The 22,040-nt window shown below is 32.9% G+C and overlaps 1 protein-coding gene across 5 annotated transcripts in view; it reads right to left on the bottom strand.

The window, feature by feature from the left end:
• Positions 1-22,040, bottom strand: part of RPGRIP1L (RPGRIP1 like) — a 77,551-nt gene that overhangs the window by 11,682 nt on the left and 43,829 nt on the right. For all 5 annotated transcript variants that reach the window (XR_004407942.2, XM_032998609.2, XM_032998629.2 and 2 more), the window contains 6 exons: positions 21,006-21,217; positions 19,715-19,798; positions 18,002-18,073; positions 16,241-16,418; positions 15,025-15,122; positions 5,328-5,511 (listed from right to left, as the gene is read on the bottom strand). Coding sequence is in view for 4 of the 5 variants with exons in the window: in XM_032998609.2 (XP_032854500.2) it covers positions 5,328-5,511; positions 15,025-15,122; positions 16,241-16,418; positions 18,002-18,073; positions 19,715-19,798; positions 21,006-21,217 (828 nt within the window). In the remaining variant the exon portion in view is untranslated. The remainder of the gene's footprint in view (positions 1-5,327; positions 5,512-15,024; positions 15,123-16,240; positions 16,419-18,001; positions 18,074-19,714; positions 19,799-21,005; positions 21,218-22,040) is intronic.

The following is a 22,040-nucleotide window of genomic DNA, read 5'->3' as shown; positions in this document are numbered from 1 at the left end:
TGTGAAACAGGGTTTTAGGAAATTCTTTAAGAAGCTTTTGGGCACCTTATATTAAGCAAGTAGCTGCTTTCTTGCAAGTGGTATCCGACTACAAGTATCAGTAAACTACTGTGAAAGATTATAAAAATTTAGGGTGTGAAAATTGAAAAGCAGTGTTAAAGGAATTACTTCTTTTTTTTTTTTTTTTTTTTTTTTAAAGTAAGAAACACAGCTGAAAAAATTTTGCTAGGACAGAACTAGAATGAATATAACCCTCTGGGAAACAAACATAGCTCTTAGAAACATTTTTAGCTTGTTTTTGAGGGCAGGAGGAGGAGCTAGAAATTTGTCTGTTTTTAAATTCCAACACCTTTTATATTCAGTCTCTTCTAGTTACTCTCCCACTGTACTCAAAAAAACCCTTTTCACTCTCTACATCACATTAAGGTTTCCTTTCCATCCGTATGTGCTGACAGAAATATTTAACGTATTTCACACTGCTACCATCCAAAACAGACTTATTTGTATAAACAGAAATTACCAGCTCTATCAAGGAGCACAGAGTATTGGAATACATAAGTATGAAAGACAGATAAGCAGGCTCAAATGAATCCCTTGCAGAGGGATTTATTGAGGGACACATCTCTATAACAGTCCTTCTAGGAAGCACACCTTCCAGAGCTACTGGTTCTCCAGTTTTCTCCAAAGCTGCTCCTCAGCTCTTACCTGGCCAGCAGAATCACTATTAGAAATCAGTTACTTCTAGAAAACAGTACAGTTGGTCTCTGAATCATTCAATCAAAGGAATCTGCCCTTTAACACCTTTTTCTCAACTAACAGAAAGAAAAGCATTGTGCTTTATTTTGGAATCCTTAGGTTCCACCAACAATAGTCTTACTTTCTTAGACAGGTTAAAAGAAGATGTTACTGCCATCTGATATTCTTTTGGGCATGTGGATGACTTTGCACATGTGCTACTCTCATGGCCAAGTGCTCCTGGGGCCACCACAGGAAGTGATGGGGAGGCAGCAGGGAGACAGATGGACAGCCAAAGAACTTCAAAGGAGCTGCCACATCAACAGATTCTTCCCTTTCCCATAAGCATTCCAAATGGAATTTCCTCAGTTTACTAATTCTGTATCTAAAACCATTTAAAATGGAAATTATTTACAAACCTAAAGAGTTCAAATTAATTCCACTCAATGGAAAAATTCAGACTAGCAAGTAAAACATTCAGCACAAGAACATCATTCAAGTCTGGGGAAAATGATTAACCGCAATGAAAATATATTTTTAGATCCTGATGACTAACATGCTTTCATATCACCCCTTAGTACTGCCTGAACTTTGAATTATAACAAGGCTCCAAGGCATGGAACATCTCATATTTCTATCCAATTAATTGCAAAAATAATTGAAATTAACTTGTGACAGTTTACATCTAAAATGATAATTTTAAAGTTTGTCCTAAAGAAGCACCAAAACCTGAAGATTACAGGGACCCTGAAACCTCATTAAAAATCACTGCAATTCCAAACATTAACATAGCTAGTTGTATTATAGCATTTGTTTTTTCATAGTTCACATTCTAACAAAACGAAATGACCATGTGTTGAAGCAGAGTATCGTCACAGTGATGAAGAAAAAACACCTCACTATGTTGAGCTTTAATGGAGAAAAGGAATAAATACAAAGAAGTGTAACAGTGTTTTCTGATGCAAGGTCTTAATGTTTTCATTTGAACTGTACTGAGGAATCCACCTTTGAGAAAATGGATCTTCAGAAGTTTATTTATAACAAAAAATAAACCCCATCATCTTTTCTTCACTTCCTCTTCCTTTGGTCTACTTACACTTGTACTTCAAGTTGTTTAAATAACCACCTGTTCACTCAAGAGAGAAAGTTTTCTGATTAAATGTCAGATTAAATCTTTGTAAAATTTTGTAAATCTTTCTCTATTTCTGCTGCCTGTTCTCTAGAACCATTATATACTGTGACACATTTCGGAGCTTCTACCAATCTTACTTTCTAGTAACTTTCTTGTCATCTCGGCATCTTCATAGTTAAGTCTTCATATTTAATAAAATATCAATGCTTTTTGTTAACGTTTATGAATTAATCTTAGCTTTGTAATTTAAGTAATTATGGCCTTGACAAGAAAAATATTTATTTTACTGAAATTGAGTCAAATATCAATAGATGCATTTATATGCAATGAAGACTGGGCTGTTTGCTTGAAGCAACATGCTTCCCTGTGTTTTTCTGACAGTGAAGCTGACATTATATTCACTTAAAAGCATATACTGTGACATGACTGGAAATAAATAATTTCTGGCACGCAATTATAAGCTGCATTAAAAAGTTAAAATATGAATTCACTGCTTAGTATGATCTGTAACACATCCTAACATCAAAACCAAACCCTACCAAAACAAACCTCATCAAAAAATCAGAGTCCTTCCTTTTTACCAAATTGTAGGATAAAGTCATGGTGTGAAAACAATTTGGCAAGTTCCACTCTTTGAATGTACCTGTAGTGTTTGGAAGCATTCCTTGATATTCTAATAACAATTTTCACCACTGTTGAACACAACAGCTCCTCTCATCTGTCAGTATGGCCATCAGTAAATATGACACCTAATGTCATAGGAAATCAAAAGTTATGTGGTATAACCTTAGAGTGTATAAGCCTTCCATTCAGGTTTCTCTTCCAAGACCTTGGAAGAAATAAAATGATCTTCTAGTCAAAAAGTCATAGTCAAAATAAACAATTAATGTCAAGTTACAAGCTCTAACCACTTGTGAACAGGGAAATTCATAGGATTTTGACTGTCCAGATCAATGGACTTCTACTATATTGTTTTTCAACAAGATTCCATTAATCTTCTGGTATCTTACATGTCAAGCAATGACAGCAAAGGATGTGCACAAGGTATGAAAAAACTTCAAATGTATTTTAAGCAATGAATCTCGTGGAGCCTTCTGTATCAGTTAACCTGGTTTTAAAACAGTCAAGCTGTTCCAGTTACAAATAATAAAAAATGTTTTATTTATAAGGATTAATGATTTTTTAGATTACTTACAGACTTACCCTGATTTTCTCATGCAAAAGTCTAGAAGAGTCTTAGTTTCCTTCTAAGCTCAAAGTAAATCTCTTTCTACCCATGCAAATCTAATTTTTATTAAAGAAAATATTCAATTAACCTCAAATATTCAACATACTCAAATCTAATTAGGCATGACTAAGAGATATAGTAAAGCTATAGTAAACACACATGCAGGTTTCATTACTATTACCTTACTGACTTTCCAATTGACGTTATCAAAAAGCAGACTCATTAAGTTTTTTCCCTCTATATGCAAAGCTAATCTTGAGTATAAATTAGATGACCAATTATCTAAGCAAAACTCTGCAAATAACAACCATAATAGTATTATGGTGCAGTACACAGTCCTGAAGCAATTAAGATCAAAATCATCTTCCAATATCAATTCATTAGGATATTTTAAACAGTTCTATATTCGATACTGAAGCAGCAAATAGAAAAATCAAAGTTATGGAGCCAGGTTTTGACGAGCAGAAATAATATGATACAGCAACATCAGATTGGAAAGCCTTATGAATTACAGTTTCTACAAAGCATGTTACTATTTTCAAATATCACAGCTTGAAATATATTTAACTTTCATAATTGTCTTAAGAGTCTGAAATTTCATTCTGTATTCATCATAACATTGCTGCGTTTTACTAGTTTAACTTTGCAGAGTCAATAGTTAAAAAACTTATATTATGCTTAGACCATACCAAATATACAGAGGAATCAGAATATTGTGTAACAATTTTTACACCTTCAGAATGCTTCTTATATTCAAAGCAATGAGAATTCAAGAAGCAAGAGAAAGGAAAAGTGTTAAATAGCTTTTATTGGCTTATGGTATTATTACAATGAGGTTTCAGAAAATTTATTTCAATTATGTCTGTCTAGAACATTTGGAAAGTGTTTACAGTAGCTAGCAAGATGAATACTGTTCAGCTTATAAAAAGTTCTTACTTATCTGATGTCTCATTTAGTATGTGACACCAGAAATCTAATTTTTTGAATGGAAGTAAGCCTCAGTGAATGAAAGAGTTTGAAGTGCTATTAATATTTGTAGTTTAGTTTTGTTTTTTTCCTAAAGCCTTACAAGGATTACTGTCTTTCTCAGAGTCACAGTAGTTAACACACTGTGCCCCATCTTCTACATTCTCTCTCAAATGGGCAGTAGCACCACAGTGATGGTTGATGTGACATCTAAGGGGGATTTCAGTCTTCAACTATGGTGTAAATCCAATAGTTTACAAGTATTAGGAAGATATGAGTAAATTCTTTGGCAAGTCTCCTTCTAAAATCAGGTTTCTAGATGGTAGCAATTTTGAAGATCTGACCGTGACACCACTTTTGCAAAGCCACTTTTACAAAACTATTTTTAAAAGAATGCTTAATTTGAATGTCTTTATTAATGGTGTGCCACACATAGCAAACTGATTAACCTGCTCGAGGATATTCTCAGCTAAAAATACAATAAAGTCCAAGTCAACATAAAGCACTCGGACTTAACCTCAAATAAAATAGACTTTAACAGAAAAAAGAAGTTGATGAATAATTGAAATACTATGAAATAGCTGGGAAAATAATTAAGAGAATTATCAATTATTATAATAGCTATGTGTATGCTATTAGTGTAAATTAGACTGTGTATTGACATCAAGTATTTTCAAGTGTTCATTTATTAGAGAATAGCATATGGAACATGCAGGATTAAGTATTATGAAGTACATAGTAAAGTATTAGTACTAAACATGGCTGAATAAATTCCTATTTCAAAAACTTCTTACAAAAGAAACACTGAATATTCATAAGTGATGATCAAGTCCAATTACATATTTTCACTTTTCACCTGTATTTTAGTTGTACATGATTACATGGAATATTTTTCTTTTACTGTATCATCACGCAACAATAGAAAAATCAGTTCATCATGTTCTTTTTACAAGAATACATAAATTTTAGTTATGTATACCCTAATTTTAACATTTATGTGCTAGCAGCATATTTAAATGTATCGTAATGTTACTGTTTCATACACAAGCCTACTTCAATAATTCATTTTATATGCGATAATTGCATCCTTACCTCATTTCTTAAAAATCACCTTTAATATTTCCTGCCAAATTGGGGAAATAGACACTCAGTACACAGACAAATGCAATTATAATATATACAGGAAGAAGACTTTATTAGTAGACATTTTCATAAGACAGAATTTAAGAGAAGAAACACGCCTGCTCAGGAATACATCATACTTACCACTGCTATAGTTATAGTGAATTCTCTGACCACTTGTTGGTTTTGGAAGTGACAGTGGGGTCTCTTCTGCAAGGAAATTGTATAATCTGCATTCTACAAACAGCTGCTGTATTGTTTCATCTGATGTAATTTGTGACTCAGTAAGACCGAGTGATATAATTTCAATCCGGATTTTTTCAGTTGCCTATTTAAAAACAAAGCACAAACATAATACAAATTATTTTGTGTTTCTTGAAGTGTTGCCCAAAACAAACATACATGTAAATCATTGGCTATTTCATATGATTAACACTGATTGATTGATTTTGACAGAGACACAATGAGATTCTAAAGCCCCAGGGTTTGTAGCTAAAAATATTGTAACAGATACTGATTTACATTTGGTGTTGAAAATATTTTTGCAATAGTCATACTCTTCTGGAGAAGATTAGGTTAAGGTTATCTTCATGTACAAATGATACCTGAAACACAAACTTCAGTTGCCATTATTTTTAGCTATACAGCAAAGTGATTTGTATCTTGATCCTGTAACTGCTTGAAATAGTCTCAGTAATATTAGGTACCAAAGTTTTCCAAATGAAAGAGAATTGCTACTCAGTGCCTACTGCAGATGGTACTACAAATAGTTCAATAAAAAGCCATCAAGTCACAAAGCAGTTAGGCATGTAAAGTAACACACTATTTATATGGAATTCAATTTCATATACATTTGAAAGTTAAAATTAACAATATGATAACAGAAGTAATATCCCAATTGTTCTTCAGCAGAGCCTTTTCTTATCTTTAACTAAAATGACATTTTTCTGTTGCTTGTATGAAACTGTTTCATACTATTCGACAAAGTCTGTATTATTTACGTATGGACAAATTTTAATAAGCTTTATGTATCTAAACAGGAATGTGAAACTCAATAGAGAGAGTCACAAATATTTTCCTAAGTAATGCTGTAATTCAAAGAAAGAAAATCCAGTATGGTTTCAAAATTGGGCTACATAGGTGAGCATTCAAAGATGAGATTCTTCAAAGAGCAAACAGAACAACTTGGAGTTCAAAAATGTGAAAAAAAAATTTTTTTTATTAATTTTCTTTTCAAGTTCGTAACTTTATAAAAAATATTTCCCCTATATGGAAATATTTTGACAACTTTCGACTGTAAACTGAAATCACTTGAAGTAACAATATTTAAAAGATTAGCCTTCTAGATTCAGTGTTAGAACTGTAAGTCAAGATTCTAATTTATTATGGAGATATCTTATATTTTTCCAAGAAAATTATCTAATTAATCAAACTAAAACCCAGGTGTATCCTATTGTAAAGATATCTATCATATAGAACAATTTCCATTGCTGTCAAGCCCTTTCAATATTTGATGAAGTAATTTTACCCCCTCCTTTCAAAAGACATTTCCCTTTTATTATGTATCCTAAGATACTTTAACTAAAAACCTAAATCTGAATATTTCAATAAGGTTGTTTTATTATTCAGTAGATTCATGGAAATTTTACTAGGATGACAGAGAAAATTCCACACCATTCTGTCTCCACTAATACAGGTACACGGCTTCAGCTGGCAATATTACTGGGATTAGCATAGAATGATGAAATATTTAAAGGAAAATTTTTTCCTAAAAATCTAATAAATCAAATGACTGCCAAATGTCATTAAAGTGATGGTCTTTGACTTGAATATGCTTTTCATATTCAAATTTGAAAAGAAAGAGATGAAAGCCTGGAAAGGTTACTCAGTTTCAACTAATAACCTCAAGCACTCTACATTCACATGCATAAAAAATTAAATTGGCTCTATTGTCTAATTTTACTTCAGAAACAACTCTTTTCTTCTTGCACTGAACAGATGTATTAGCATCTGTATTTAAAGTGATATGCTGAGTGGTTTTGTTTGCCCCAAAGTATTTAGCAGCTATGTCAGACTAGTTTGTACACAGACAGTAGTTTATGAATCAAGTCCAAATACAATATCCCATATTATAAAGTCTGCCTTTTACGCATCTTAAAATTTGTTTGACATATTTAACACTTGTAATTGCATACTGTAGACAAAGAATATTACAGTTTTTTAAGAATATCAGGGTAAATCCAGGTGTTCTGCTTTTTAACTTATAGGGAAGCAAGTAACTAAGTAATACTACTAGAAAATTTCAAGAAAAAAATAGTTACTTTAGATCTTAACAGTCAAGAATATTTTAAGGCCTGCTTTCGTTAATATTAAACATGAATATAGCATATGCAAAGGAGAACATAAACTGATTAAAAAAAATACGTTTACAAATAAAAAAAATATAGATCTGATTAAGAACAGCATAGCTAGCATATTTCACTACCAATACAAAACTGCTCATATTAGGTAGACATGCTGAAAAGATATGTAGCATCCAATATATGAAAAGAATTCATTTTAAACAACCATTTATATTTCTATGATGCAGAGTGAGGTTTATTATTTAAATCTTTTCCTAAGTTGTTGGGTGTTTTAAGCCTTGGTCTCCTTTATTAGATACCATCCAAGTGAAAAATGGCTAGTTTGTCATGACAAACTACTTCCTATAAACGCTTCTGCTTTGATGGGAATAAAATTAGTCTTTAAATTTAGTAGTTAGTGTAAAATATAATATGAAATTTCCTCTAACAGAGAGACTGGACACACATAGTAAAGAATGCTAAATGCTTTCAAAGATCGTCTCTGAGAAACTGGTTCAGTACTTTCATTTCAAGTGAGGAAAACAAAACATGGGCAAGATACTTAGTCTATGTCAATATTCTTTCTTTACTATTTAATATTGACTCTTTGTAATTAACACTACCAAGAGATTTCGAAGAATCACTGAACTTCTTCAACAAGCTTTACGATTAGGTTAAGTACTAATTGCATTGGACATTACATCAGAATTTGAAGTCTCAATGTAACTTTGCTCATCTTTCTGATTTCTAAGAGTAAAAAAAGCTTTATTTAAATCCATAAAAAGTTTTGAATGCCATCTTCAAGAAGCTGTATATTCCATATTTCAATTTTCTTTTAGGTCACAATAAAATGCTAAGACTTGGATGTGAATAATAAAATTCCAATAGACTCAAATAGTCCACAATAATATCCCACAGAATGAAGTGCTTTACAAAAAAAAGTATTTGTGCTTTCTGCACAGAACAGCAGTACTAAAAATTCATTGCTTATAGGAACAATGTAAATAATGTTCATATTTTTTACATCCACAGTTTTAACTAATACATTGGCCTTGAAAAACTCAAAATAAATGAAATTTCTTAGCCATAAGATGAACTTGAATGCTATATTTACAAATGCTCAAAAATATTTTAGTCCTTAATATTTTATGCATTTATTTCCACAGTCTACTTACTTGTTCCCTTCTATTTCAAGCAGAGAGCACATCAGATATGAGCTATTGTCCAATAATCACGAGTAATCATCCCTTTGCTACCAATACGTCAATCACTATCAATATTACTCAACTGACAAATATATTTACTGAATGAGAAATCATCCTCTTGCTCTGTCAAGCGTCAAATTCCTGTAATCATCCTATTAACAATGTCAGAACAGAGCTGCAAATGAATGCTATCACAGGAATGTCAATCTAATTCTACTGTCTACACAAACATTACTCATTAAGTAATTATGATTAACAGGTCAACATCTAACATATACACAGAAAAATATATATTACAAAAAATTATTATAATCCTTAACTGTAGGCAGTGACTTTTTGTGTTAGGAACAAGATCTTCTATTTTCAGATTTTCCCCACAATGATGTAGATGTGAGAACAGAAAAAGGGATACAGAAATGCTCCCTCTTCCCTCTCCAAATGGACTTACAAAAGTGCATGCACTTTAGACTCTTCCTAAGGCCTGAGGCAAAGAGATCTCTCCTTGTTCAGTAGCTCTTTTGGTGTTGGATTTACTGTAAAGGAGGGAAAGGCACATATAATGTCCCCTCAGCATCACTGGTTTTGCCATGTGAAGAAGAATGAAGTGCCAAACAGTTAGTACCATAATAAGGTTCAGTGCAAACCCTTCAGCTCTATCTAGAACACACTGAACAAAAAAAGCTATTTGTGACAATGAGTACATCTCTGGTTGCTGCCATTTTATCTAGTGCAGACTCCAAATTCACCATTTTCACTGCACGAATTCATCTTTAATATCTTCAAAGGCATGAATTACTTCCTACAGCTTGAGACATTTCAATGATTAGATATTGCCTCTTCTATGCAAATCCATAACATACCATCAACATATTGATTTTTTTTCAGAATAGACAATTTCTAATTTATTGTAAAAAATACTAAGTTCTTGAGAGATGTGAAGCTTTCCCACCATAACCGCGTCAACTATACATCTGAACTTCGAGTTGCATTTGCAATTTGCTCATAACTTTTGATCACTTGAATAAAATACTCTCTTCCCTTCAAATGGCTTGCCTCCCCCACCCTTTCTGAAGAATAAACATAAAATTGTTTCAATATTTCTCCTGAAGTTGAATTGTTTTTAAGGATTTGGTTTTCCAACGTGCAGGTGGCACCAACTAAGAGCTTTTAAAGATAAACTGTTTCTTGGGATGAATAAATACAAAAAAGCAGAAATATCTGGAGCTGTTTGACTGGTGAGATAGAAACTTTCTTAACTCTTGAGTTTTATTTCCTCCCCAAGAAGTAGGGAAGGCTACATAAGCAATATTGTTACAGTCCTGAACTAAGCTATACCCATCACTACTGCAGGCTATCTCCAACAGGAGTATTAATTTATTTTTAGTGTTTAAATACTCACCATTGATTATACCACCAGATAAAATAAAAAAAAAAACCCAAACAACTTTGTCAAATCTCAAAGCCAGTTAGCTACATCAGTACCAACTATTCACACAGTTAAGTAATTCAAATGCTCTGTAAACTTACAATTGCCCTTCATTTCAACAGGAAGTACAATCCTTAAGTAAATAAACATAAAATAAAATTTATTGATAAAAAGAGGTCTTACTCTCTATATTTTCAGTATGCTAATACATGTCAGCATGTAAGTTACAGAAATAATATGAAATAAATATCAGTATTATGTAAAAAACTAAACAAAGAAATATAATGGGATTTCTGCTTTTGTATATATCTATGCATGTATTTTTCTATATGTAGATCTTAGACTAATGGTTTAATTTAAAAAACAAATTAAACTTTAAAACCCCTGTATTTGAAAGATAAACCATTTAGAAAAAAAACCCTTACTATGGGTAAAAAGCATCAGTATAGCATTTTAATTTGTTAAGATTGCATCTGTAGTGAAAAAAATACATCAAATTGCACATTTTAACTACAGCTGTTATTTTTACTTAGAGCTTTAATACTTAAAATTTGATACTGTGTCTTACCCCCACCCAATTACAGTATTGTGTGAGGATAATATAAACATGCAAAATTGAATGGAATTTGATTCTTTCTCATATTAACCACAGTGTGAAAAAAATTATGCATATATATATTGCAGCTAAATATACTGCAGCTATATATATTGCAGCTTATCAAAACTCAAATTTAGTTTCAAATCCCATCCTTTGCTCTTTAGACCTCCAGTTAGATAAGTACTCCTTTCTACTTGTAAAGTCATCATAAGTTACTTCCATGTCAATGAGCTCTGATAAATATATCAGAGTAAGCAACTGAAGAGCATTCATATTCATAACCAGAAAAAATATTACCAGCTAGGTTAAAAATGGCTCCTGTTGATACTTTTCCTGTGGGCTTATGCATTCAGTCTTAAATCTGACTTTCTACTTAATTTAATATTCTGACTAATTATTTTGTTACCTAAAAAGTAATGGGTTACTTAATGACTTACATTTCTGTTGTTTTGCATCATTTTAAAATCTGGTGTTTGGGGGTATTTTTGGTATTATTTTTCCCCTCCTCTTTCAGTTCTCAGATCAAGAAGAATGACATGTAGTACATGTTTCTAATTATTACTTCAAAGCATATTTGACAAGTGCTAGAATTTATAAATCCATCATTTCAGTGTACTGTCTATTCAAACTGCCGTCATCTCATACTTTAAGATAACTTAGGTCTTTCCTGGATTCTTCAAACTTCCTCTCTTTTGCTTTAGTTCCTGTCTAATAGTAACCATAATAGCAAACAACCACCTTAAAGATGGAGAATTGCAAATGCTCCTTTTCAATATTAGACTCATCAGTAGTCTTTGAAAATGCTGACTATAAAGCTTTAATATGTTACTTTTATCTTACTCTGATAAGATAGTTCTGTTTCATGAATTTTATTTCTTGTTTCACTAAATATGCTGGTGCAGCAGTTTTACTTCCCCAATTTCTTATAGAAGAAAAGCACAAAGCAACTAAGGTTAGATCTAGAGAACACTAAGAGAATACAAAGGATTAGTACTTCTGGCACAGTAAAATCAAGCCAAATCAGCAACACAGGATAATACTAAAACCATAAAATTTTAGTTTTCTAAATTCAGAATAGATATTCCCAGAATACGCCAGTTTAAAAAATAGCATTCAGCACTCAGAAATCTCCCTGAAGTATACCAAAGGCACTCAAATCCTGCAGAAAACAAATGTAAAGAAAAATCAAGTCAGCCAAAATTCAACAATACAATATAATGTCTAAATGATTTTCTCTTATTTCAATGAATGCGGGCATCTCATAGGAAGAATTGTACTGTTCAAGTAATTATACAAAAGGCATAAAAAAAGAGGAAAAGTATTTATTGCTTTGCTATACATAAACTTATGCAACTTTATCTTCCCACCTATGCAGAAATATGTTTCATTGACCAGCAGAATCACAAGCAACTGGTATTGCTTTTTAACAGTGTTTAAGAGAGATTTTCATGTCTAAATTAATTAGACCCTGAGATCTTAATTTACAGGAACTGATAATGACAGTTTTCAATAAACTGCTGTTAGCAGAAGATAATGCACTCACGGTATCTGCAACAAAAAAAGAGAGATGTAAACACACCTATAGAAAAAATGGGACCACCACCAAATAAATTGGTTTTGTCAGTAATTGCTTTATGGGCACATTTTTAGACAACTTGGAGGCTGACAGCAGTAAATTTTATTGTGATAATTGAACACTGTATTATCTCCTGTAAGGATAAAGTGTAGACATGGGGGTGAAAGGGAGGAGGGGATGGAAGAGAAAAGGTTTTTGGTTTTGTTTTTTTTTTTAAATATATTTTTTTTAAATATAAAGACCATGCCAAAGAAAATGCAAATTCCCAGTTTTGATGTCTATTTTGAGGATCTGAAACAAGGCTTTTAATCAATGTATTATACATCAAATTGATAATGTTAACTTCTGATTATTCAAATGTATGAAATATTCATAGAGAACTGTCCAAACTTTTACATTTCTCAGACTTCTTTTCGCTATTAATTATCATGCCTGGAAGCTTTTTAGTAAAAGCAGCAGCCATCAGCCTGACTGAACCTGACAAGCTAGCAAGGCCCAATTACACTGGCACTCTGTGGCACTTTGATGTACTGGAAACGAAAAGAGATAGGGGCAAATTGTATAGCACATTATGTTAATGACTTGATTTAATCCAGCCACTAAACTTTATGTAGCCTGTTAAAAAAGATGCTAACACTAATTACGCCACTTTGGAAAGGAAAGAAGGGGACAAGCATTTCATACCGACAAAGTGAAGCTCATAAATGTTGTAAATGAAATGAAACAAAATGAAGTAATCTATGATTAATTATACATCATAGACAAGAAGAAAAGAGAAAGAAGCAAGTGGTACAGCTAAGTACTGGAAAATCTGTTAGATACCCTTTATGATCAACATATCTAAGAAATAACCATGAACTGTCTAATTTGCAACATGCAAAAAAGAAACAGTATGCTCCTAAATGGCTTAAACAGTTTGGCATACAACTCAGATTTATAGGATAATTAGCATAACGATCTCTAAAAATCACAAGTCTTATTTACAGTGTCTGATTACCAGCAGGATATTTATCTCAAAAGATAAAAGGCAGTGATTTTTAATCTTAAAAAAAAATACAAATTCAATCACAATTTTCACGTGCTCCATTCTATCATTAACCCAAGATTTCAAATATACCATTGCCTATTTTTAAAATCCAATTTGTATGAAACATGTTGCCTTAATAGTTTATAGCTTTAGTTATCTACCCTTCTTGAACGTGCACTTTATTACCAGAAGAAAAGATCAATAGAGAGAGGTAGAAATTAATGAACCTGAAATTAATTTACACTCAAAATCCCCGAAGATGTGTTCTTGAATAATTTTGATAAAATAGAATAGTTTGACTTAATGATGACGAGTAGCAGTCATTTTAGTTCTCAAAATTACAGGTGAAAATTTTCTAACATTTTACATATAAGCAATGCAGTTCTGTCTTTAAAAGTACCTTCTGTATCTTTCTGCAACTTGTCTAAGTGCTAGCATTTCCAAATCCCTTCTACCACTTAAAAAAAAAAAAAAAAAAGAAGCAATATTTCTTTTATGAAGTATTGCTTCTCGTTGCTAATTTCTTTCTAAGATGTCTTGAAAAAAGGATAAAAAAAATCACCAAACCCATTGAACTACCTCTAGGTTATCACACTGTAGAACATCAAAAAAACATTAAGACTGATAGGTTATAGAAATACATCCTTGGTCCTTTAAAATAATGCTAAGGCAGACCGGAGATGTATTAACTGTTCAAAGTATTATAATCAATTTTAAGAGCCAGTTTTATATTTTTTAAGATTGTTCAGTCAATGTTAGATCTAAAAACATGAGATATTCCTATTTTTTTAGAGAACTATACTATTGAAATACTGTTCAAAGAAAAGTTTCCAAATTTGTATTATTCTGTGCTATTTCATACTTAATGTTCATTAATTGCTGGTTTTAAGAACAAGGCAAGAGAATATCATTATCGTACATGCCCACGAATAATAACAGAAGTACACTGAAGTGATTGGATACCATACATGTACAAACTTCCTTGAAATCTGACGTTCAGTTCTAAAACTGTTGGGAAGTCAGGAACAAAAGGAAATCTATGTAGATGAACTAGAAAATATATGCAAGGTTGCAAGGTTTGCATGTTATTAACAACCTCAAGCTTATGCAATTGCCATTTCAACAACATTCAATCAAGTCAACACACTGGAATGAAACACAGTGAGTAGCTAAGCACTGTAGATTTACTACAGGCCTTGGCAAGTTAAATTATCCTCAGCTTCCTCAGAAAGCACTGGAAGAAGCCGAAAAGCACATTTTCCCACATAAAGGCAACAGGTAGGACTGAACAACAAGACTAAGTTCTTTAGACATTTGTATTACAATAGTTACCTTTCATTAAGGAGATTTTCATTAAGGACTAAAACTTGAATTCAGATTGGAACTAATTAGAAATGTCTACTTCTAAGTGTGTATGATGATAATGGAAAAGATGACATTAAAAAGACCTATAGATCACATGCAAGATAGTGACAGGAACAGTCAGGTTAACTTTTCTTTTTTGTTGTGGGAAGGTGTCTATTTCAACTGGAAACAGGAAAACATACACTCGTTGAAAATGCCTTAGAATCTGACCTTAGATATAGCAAAGATACTCTTCAAGGACATTAGACTTAATATATTTTTCTCTGACTTACCAAATAATTGCCATAAATACTCTGACTCACCTGTTTAATATTCTTGGATACTGGACTTGAAACAATACAGTCATCGCTGTCAGTTATTATTGATTCAATGGCATCCTCTTCTTGTCTATCATCTTGATCTGCAAAAAAAATAATAAATCAATGTAATTAAAAAACTCTGTATTTGTAATCCATCAGAGACTTGCTGAGAAACCTGATAGTAATATATTTGCTTCTCTAATAAATAAAGTGTAAGTGCCAGGTAATTCTTCTCTTCCTTGCAGAAGATTAACACTAGCAAATCAATGATCTTTAAAGTAATCTAAACTGTATTTTTTCCTAATTTGTTAAAAGACATAGTAATGTTTCATGGATGAAGGTTGATGAGAGGAATAATATAAGTCCTGTAATGAACTGAAGTATGAATAAGTTAGCTTTATAAAAGAATAGGGCCTGAATTTGTGGATTTCCTCTGACTATGTTTAACACCATGCACATGTAAAGATGAATGTATTTATTATTTTATTTTTTTTAACGTAGTTCTGTATGCAGGTGGATTATCTTCTAAAGCATCCAGGTCTTTTTTCTCTGGAGCAAATTACTCATAAACACAAGAGATTCAACATCATATTTTTCCAATTTTTCTAATCAATTCTTATGCAGAAGCTGCAAACAACTGAACATAAAATTTTAGCATCCTGCTTGTGCTTTTACTTTAAACTTGGTATCATGGGACTTGGTTTATTTCAGTGATAAACAGTTTAAGCTTGGAGGTGGAACAGGATGACCCGGCTTTTATAATCTTTAAATAAATCTGCCTCTAACAACTTTATGTCACAGATGTGATAAGACATACTACCCCTCTCACTGTCTGAAAGGATTTCCAGTATCAGCGTTGGCTGTTATCTGCAGACAAAAGGAGCATATTCATTAAAATAGTCTTCAGAACAGCATAGTTCTAAGGGAGAATATAAAGACATTTAAAATAGAAGCCAGGTTTCCTTTAATATTTTATGAATCTAGGTCAGACACCAGATTTTTGCATGCAATTACAATACAGTTTCCATTTGGGAAGAAAATAACACCACCATATCCACCACCCAGCTTCAGCTCTACAGTACACCAGAATATCATTTCTGTCATGAAACTTCTCATAATGAGGCAGCTCCCACTGCTAGTAAGAAATGCTTAAGAAAATGGAAAGAGACGTAGATTTATTAAGAAAATACAGTTACTTATTCATAAAAATGAATTCTACCTTCTGGTTCCAATTCTTCAGTTACTTCTGTCTCATCTCCAGAGGTAACTGAGCTTTGGTCGGCCAACTGCCCCTCTGAGAGATGCGAGAGGTCTTCTTTTTCCTGTTGAATTTCTTCAGCCATCTCCTTCACCTTATCATCTGCTAGCCTTTCTTGTTTAACCCCATGTACCACGTGCTATATAAAAACAGATAAACTTAGAGTCTTTATAACACTCTGTGAATAGTAAAAATTTACTAAAGTTCAAAACTTGAAGTCATGGCTCACATTCATTATACATAGCCTTTAAACAGTGATATTGCTTATGCAGAGCAGGAAACAATGAGAAGTTGTCAACCGCAGTAACAAATAATTGATACTGTAGAAAGATAATTCTCTAACAATGTATATTTGTGAAAACATAACTATTATAATCATTTGGTATCTGTCAACATATATACACCTTGTTAGATTTCCAGATTCATTTGTATTTCAGCTCTTTCAATTCTTCAAGGTTTAGTTCAAAAAACCCCTAACCAAACAACAAACCACCCCACCTTACTCAGTTGGCAATTTTATAACTTGAATTATACAGTGTCTCCTGTTTCAAAAGCAAAGTGAAATAATGTAAAAAAGAATCAGCCTTACTACAACATACAAACATGCTACCTAAGGTAAAATATCTTTAGTGCATAACTTAAGCTGAAGTAATCTTAATCCTTTCTTTCTCTTTTGATTACAATTACATAGAATAATACCTCATCCATAGATGTAACATTATAGATATAGCATCTTCCATGGAGATCTGCTGGAGACCTATGCATTATTTATTATTCAACAATTCTCCTCTAGGACTGAATTTCCCAGAGAGACACTGATGCTTCACCTCCCACACTCACAATCCATGAGATAACTTCCAGTTGTCCACAGAACATCTGGATTTTCCAAAACTGGACATGAAGAGTTATTTCTATTCTGACACATTTGGAACCACACAAAGCAAAGCTATGTTAGAAAACACTTAAGAGCCTTATTCTACAAATAAAGGTTATCCTTGAAGTTTTCAAGTTAGAGAAAACTGACTTTATATCTCTTATGCTCCTCCTTGGCATAGACGATGTGTCGTAACCACTGTGCTTTAGACAATCTTTGGCCATTCTTTTTAATTTCTTCAGTGACAGAGTTGTTCTTTGTGGATAAAATTCTCAGGGAGAGAATACTTCTTAATTATTCGACTTGACCAATACCACCCAATGTGGTGAAAAGGAGACATAACCTCTAAAGATCATCTGGGGCTTTGATTGAAAGTAGAAAAGTAGAAGGAACGTAAGAGCCAGTGATTAAATGTTGTGTTACACCACTAGAAATTACAGTTTGCCAATCTGCCACAACTTACTTTCACAACCAATTGGTTCATTACAAAGTACAATATTTAATACTTTTGTTCTCCTTGGAATGCTACATATTTAGCAATATTCCAAAGTTACTCCATTTCTTCTTCATTTCCTCCTGCTATATAAAGGTAAATTTTAGAGAAAAGACAAAATAAACTTCATCCAAACACAAAAGGAAATAAGTAGAGATAATCATGCCTTTCAAGTGACCAAAAAAAAGATGACTGTCATCACAAGGAGTAACTTTTTTCATATTTCAGAGAAGTTTTTGAGATCTTACTTTATCTGTACTTTGATTTTTGATGCATGACTCTGAAGAAATAACTTACACATGGAATTCAAATGCAATATATTATATAAAACTGCAAAACCTGAAAAATCTCATACCTTTGAAACAGTTGGAGCTCTTGAAGCCTTCATCTTCTGGGCAAGTTCCATGCTACTTCCAACAACAGAGCCCTAAGTTATGGGTAAAGTAAGAGGAAGCCTTTAATGTACAGTAGACAATTAACACACAAAAGTAGGTATAAATTTACCGATGGAGAAGCTTTGCACGGGAAATGGTGCCCTCTTTTGCTTCCCAGCATTAGCATAACTGCTTCTATTCTCTGCTATAGCTTCTACCTATGAGGCTTGACAATTCTTACTAATGGTTTGGAAAAGTCAAACCATTGAGCCCACTTCTTTGAGTCTCCTTTTCCGAAAACAACTATTTGCTTTGGCATATGTCACATCAATATTCATGAGCTAGATTTTCTGCTATTCAGAAAACAGAACAGGAAAATGAAACAATGTTCCTGTACAGTTTTAATTGGTTCAACTTCTAATTCTCTTGTATGTACACTTTTGCCATTTCACCACAAGATTTAGACATCAGAGATGCCCCAGCTGTTTCATTATTTAGTTCTAGTAGTACTTTTGTCTTGAACCAGACTGTGAGGTTTGGATTTTAAAACACTTAGGGGAGCTGCCAACCCAGTAACAAAGACTTCTGATGGAGACCAAGTAGCTGCCTCCCTTAGAAAATTCTAGTTCGTGAAAAAGTATTGAACTTTGAGAAGTTACTGTCTGGACAGCTGAAGGGGTGTGTGTGTGCATAACTACATGCTTAACATTTCATTTTTCCATATCTAAGCTCTCAAAAGATTTGGTTTCACTAACATGTGATTTTATTTTTTAACTTAATAAATTTAAGAAATTGACTTAATCCTTATTTTCAGTCTCCATTGTATGGCTCAAAATAAGGTTCTAGTCATGATAAACTAAATAGCAGAACCACCTGTGAATTGAAAAGTGATGTCAACATTTCAAAAAATAAATCCAATCAAGGCATTTACCAATGGAAAAAAATGATCACAACTAGTTTTTAATTAATTAATTAATGCAACATAGTATTATCAACTAATAATAATACTCATAACTTTTTATAATTAGCTGTTAAGGAATCCGCCTGAACTTACTGGATTTAATTAAAAGAGTAAATACAATCTATTCTTAGTTCTCTGAAGGCAGATAATTTAAGATGAAATGAAAATTTACACCACACAGATACATGCAGACTCTCTGAGTCTGGAGGGATGTACACATGATAGTGCATCCCAAGTTCAGAAGTGTAATTGTTTTCACAGTGTGTGCAATCTCAGCTGATAGAGTTAACTCTGAACTGTGTCAAATTGTTTATCACATTAGCACAACGTTCAGGATCTGTTTGGATCAAGATGGTTTCTGCAGAGTCATTTAATGTCTGTGCAAGTGGTACACTGCAGAAAGACACTCTAATTAATAACCCACAGAGCTGAGAAATACAGTGCTGAGACAGTTGATTGGTCCTCTTAGAATGTGCCCTAAGTCTATGAAGTTGAAGCTTGTGAATTGTGGAGGGTAGCAAGCAATTCTGAGGGAGTCACACAAATATCCCTGTATTGTATCCCCCACCTATTTGCAGTACTGTGCTATCATAATTCATTGTCTGGGACATCCCAGTCTTGTGCTGCTAAAATAATTGAGTGTTCTCAATTATTAATTCTACAAATTGTCCATACTGAGACGTAAGCAGCCTTTCTTGCTTCAACGTGTATGAGCAAATTACTTAAAACTTACTTCCATCTGTACTGTACTAAGGTCCAGAAAAGACACTTTCTTGTCTGCTTGAGCTGCACGCTGCCTCGGTTTGGGTGTTGGTTTCTGTAATAAAACAAGTATATTTGAAGACCACTTATTGCCATATTCTAACCATCTTATTTTACAGTAAATTTTGAGGCACTCTAATTTTTCTGAAAGCCAAATCTGACTGCACTAAATTAAATTCCAAATGGGCAAGATGATGTAGATGATGTTTGGATAAGCAATGCCCTCCCCTCGTCCCCAAATGTAGATACCTTTCAGAATTCAGCCACAAATGGGTATAAAACTCTACAGAACATCTGTGGAATGCAATGCGAGTTCCAGGTAAGAAATAATTATAGGACTGAAGTCAGTGGTATCATATAAGTGGCAGAATGATTTGTTATTATCGTTTATGGAGTGCTTGATTTTTTTCTCTTGTTCTGTAGGCTTACTGTACCTTTGACACCTTTACTCATGCCATTCCCTTTGGAGAATTTTAACATAGAAACAGAAATGAGACTGGCAATAGTTGCAAAATTAACAAAATGATCCAGAAATATTTCTGTCATGGTGTTATAATAAAAAAAAAAAAAATAAAGAAAAAGTGGTTTATTATTGTTCATGATTTACTCTCTTTAGGAATGTAGAAATTACCCTCCACTTCCACTGAATTTTATACACAAAAAAATCCTTACACTACTTTTGAATGATTTTTAAGAAGCTATTGTGTATCTTACCACCATGCTCCAGGCACCATAATAATGAAGAGTGTGGTGCAGAGACACCTATGCATCTGTACATATGGCTTGGGTCTGGCTGCTTGAGAATTCTTTTGGCTCAAAGCTACCCCAACTGACTGACTTCTGTCTGAGTTTCTAAGAGACCACAGAAACAACATCTGATTTCACAACTGTCATAAACTTCAACCATAACCCTGAAGTTAAACAAGCATGTGACTACATTTTATGTAGGACATCTACATTTGAAAGAGAATTAATAAGCACTAAATTTATAGGCAAAACATTTAATGTTTGTTATTTCTTCTCCCTTTTCTCCCTGCTATTCTCTAATTAATTATCTACCATTATAAAAGACTTCTAAAACTTTTGGACACAAGAATGATTTCACTTCCCAAAGCAATTGAAGATAGTAGTTATATGAAGTATTTGTACTATGCATTATATTACAGTAAGGACAAATCCTGGTCATCAGGGAAGAACTAAATGACCTGCTGTATTAGGTCTTTTATATCTCTTAACTTCTGCGAGTTTGTTAAATTACTTACTGTCACTGATGAGGTAAAAGGAGACGGGGCTGGAGGCTGTGTTTTTTCCTCTGCTAGTAATTTAGTTGCCATTGATTCCTCATTTTGAATATAATTCTGTAAGTCTGCAGCCACTGTTGATCCACGTGGTGGTAGGTACACATATTTCCATTTTAATTCAGCTGTGATAGTACCAGTAGCATGTTTTTGAGAATCTGTTAGTTCAAAAGTACCTGAAAGCAAAAAGCAAATCTTGTCTAAATTATCTTATTCTATACATACACAATAAAATGCAATGCAAAACCGAATGGGAGTCAGAAATTTAGTAACTTAATAGTCTTCATTTTAGAAGATAAATTGTGTCTAAATATTGCGTTTTGTAGATCCAAATATATCCAATGTAACACTGTGGATATTCAAAAATACAGGATTTAGAAGTGACTAGATTACTGTGTTTGCTCAAGATGTCCTGTAGGTTTCTCAGATAATCCAATAACAGGTAACTAATTCTTACTGACACCTTTCAAAAGATCTAACTAAAACATTTCTATATTTTACTATTACTAACTTTTGTTAAAGAAAATGTAAGGACTGTGAATTGCTAAATCTTTATCAAAGAAGAAACACCCTAAATTCACGTGCATTTTTTTTTAATATCCATTTATATGGGATATTTGTAGAAGCATATTTTAAAATTTTCATCCATGTCTTAAAGTTGACAATGAAATAATCATTGAGCAGCTTTTACATTATAAACACCACAGTAAATTTGTAACTGGCATCAGCTTGCAGGGAGTAATTGATACACTGAAGGCAGGGCTGCTATTCACACAGTGGAAAAATGGGCTGACTGAAACCTCATGAGGTTCAACAAAAGCAAATGCAAGGTCCTGCATCGGCTCAGGAATAGCACCAAGCAGTAGTACAAGCTGGGTGTTGGCTGGCTACAAGCAGCCTTGCAGAAAAGGAGAGCTGGTCCTGTTTGAAAAAAATAAAATATGGCAGCCAAACAGTTCCTCTGCAACAAAGAATGCCAATTGTACGCTGGCCTGTACT

Source organism: Tyto alba, unplaced genomic scaffold (genome assembly GCF_018691265.1).
Source record: "Tyto alba isolate M040663 unplaced genomic scaffold, T.alba_DEE_v4.0 Super-Scaffold_26, whole genome shotgun sequence".
NCBI lineage: Eukaryota > Metazoa > Chordata > Aves > Strigiformes > Tytonidae > Tyto > Tyto alba.
The sequence above is the reverse complement of the archived record's forward strand: the minus strand, read 5'-3'. Positions and strand labels throughout refer to the sequence as shown.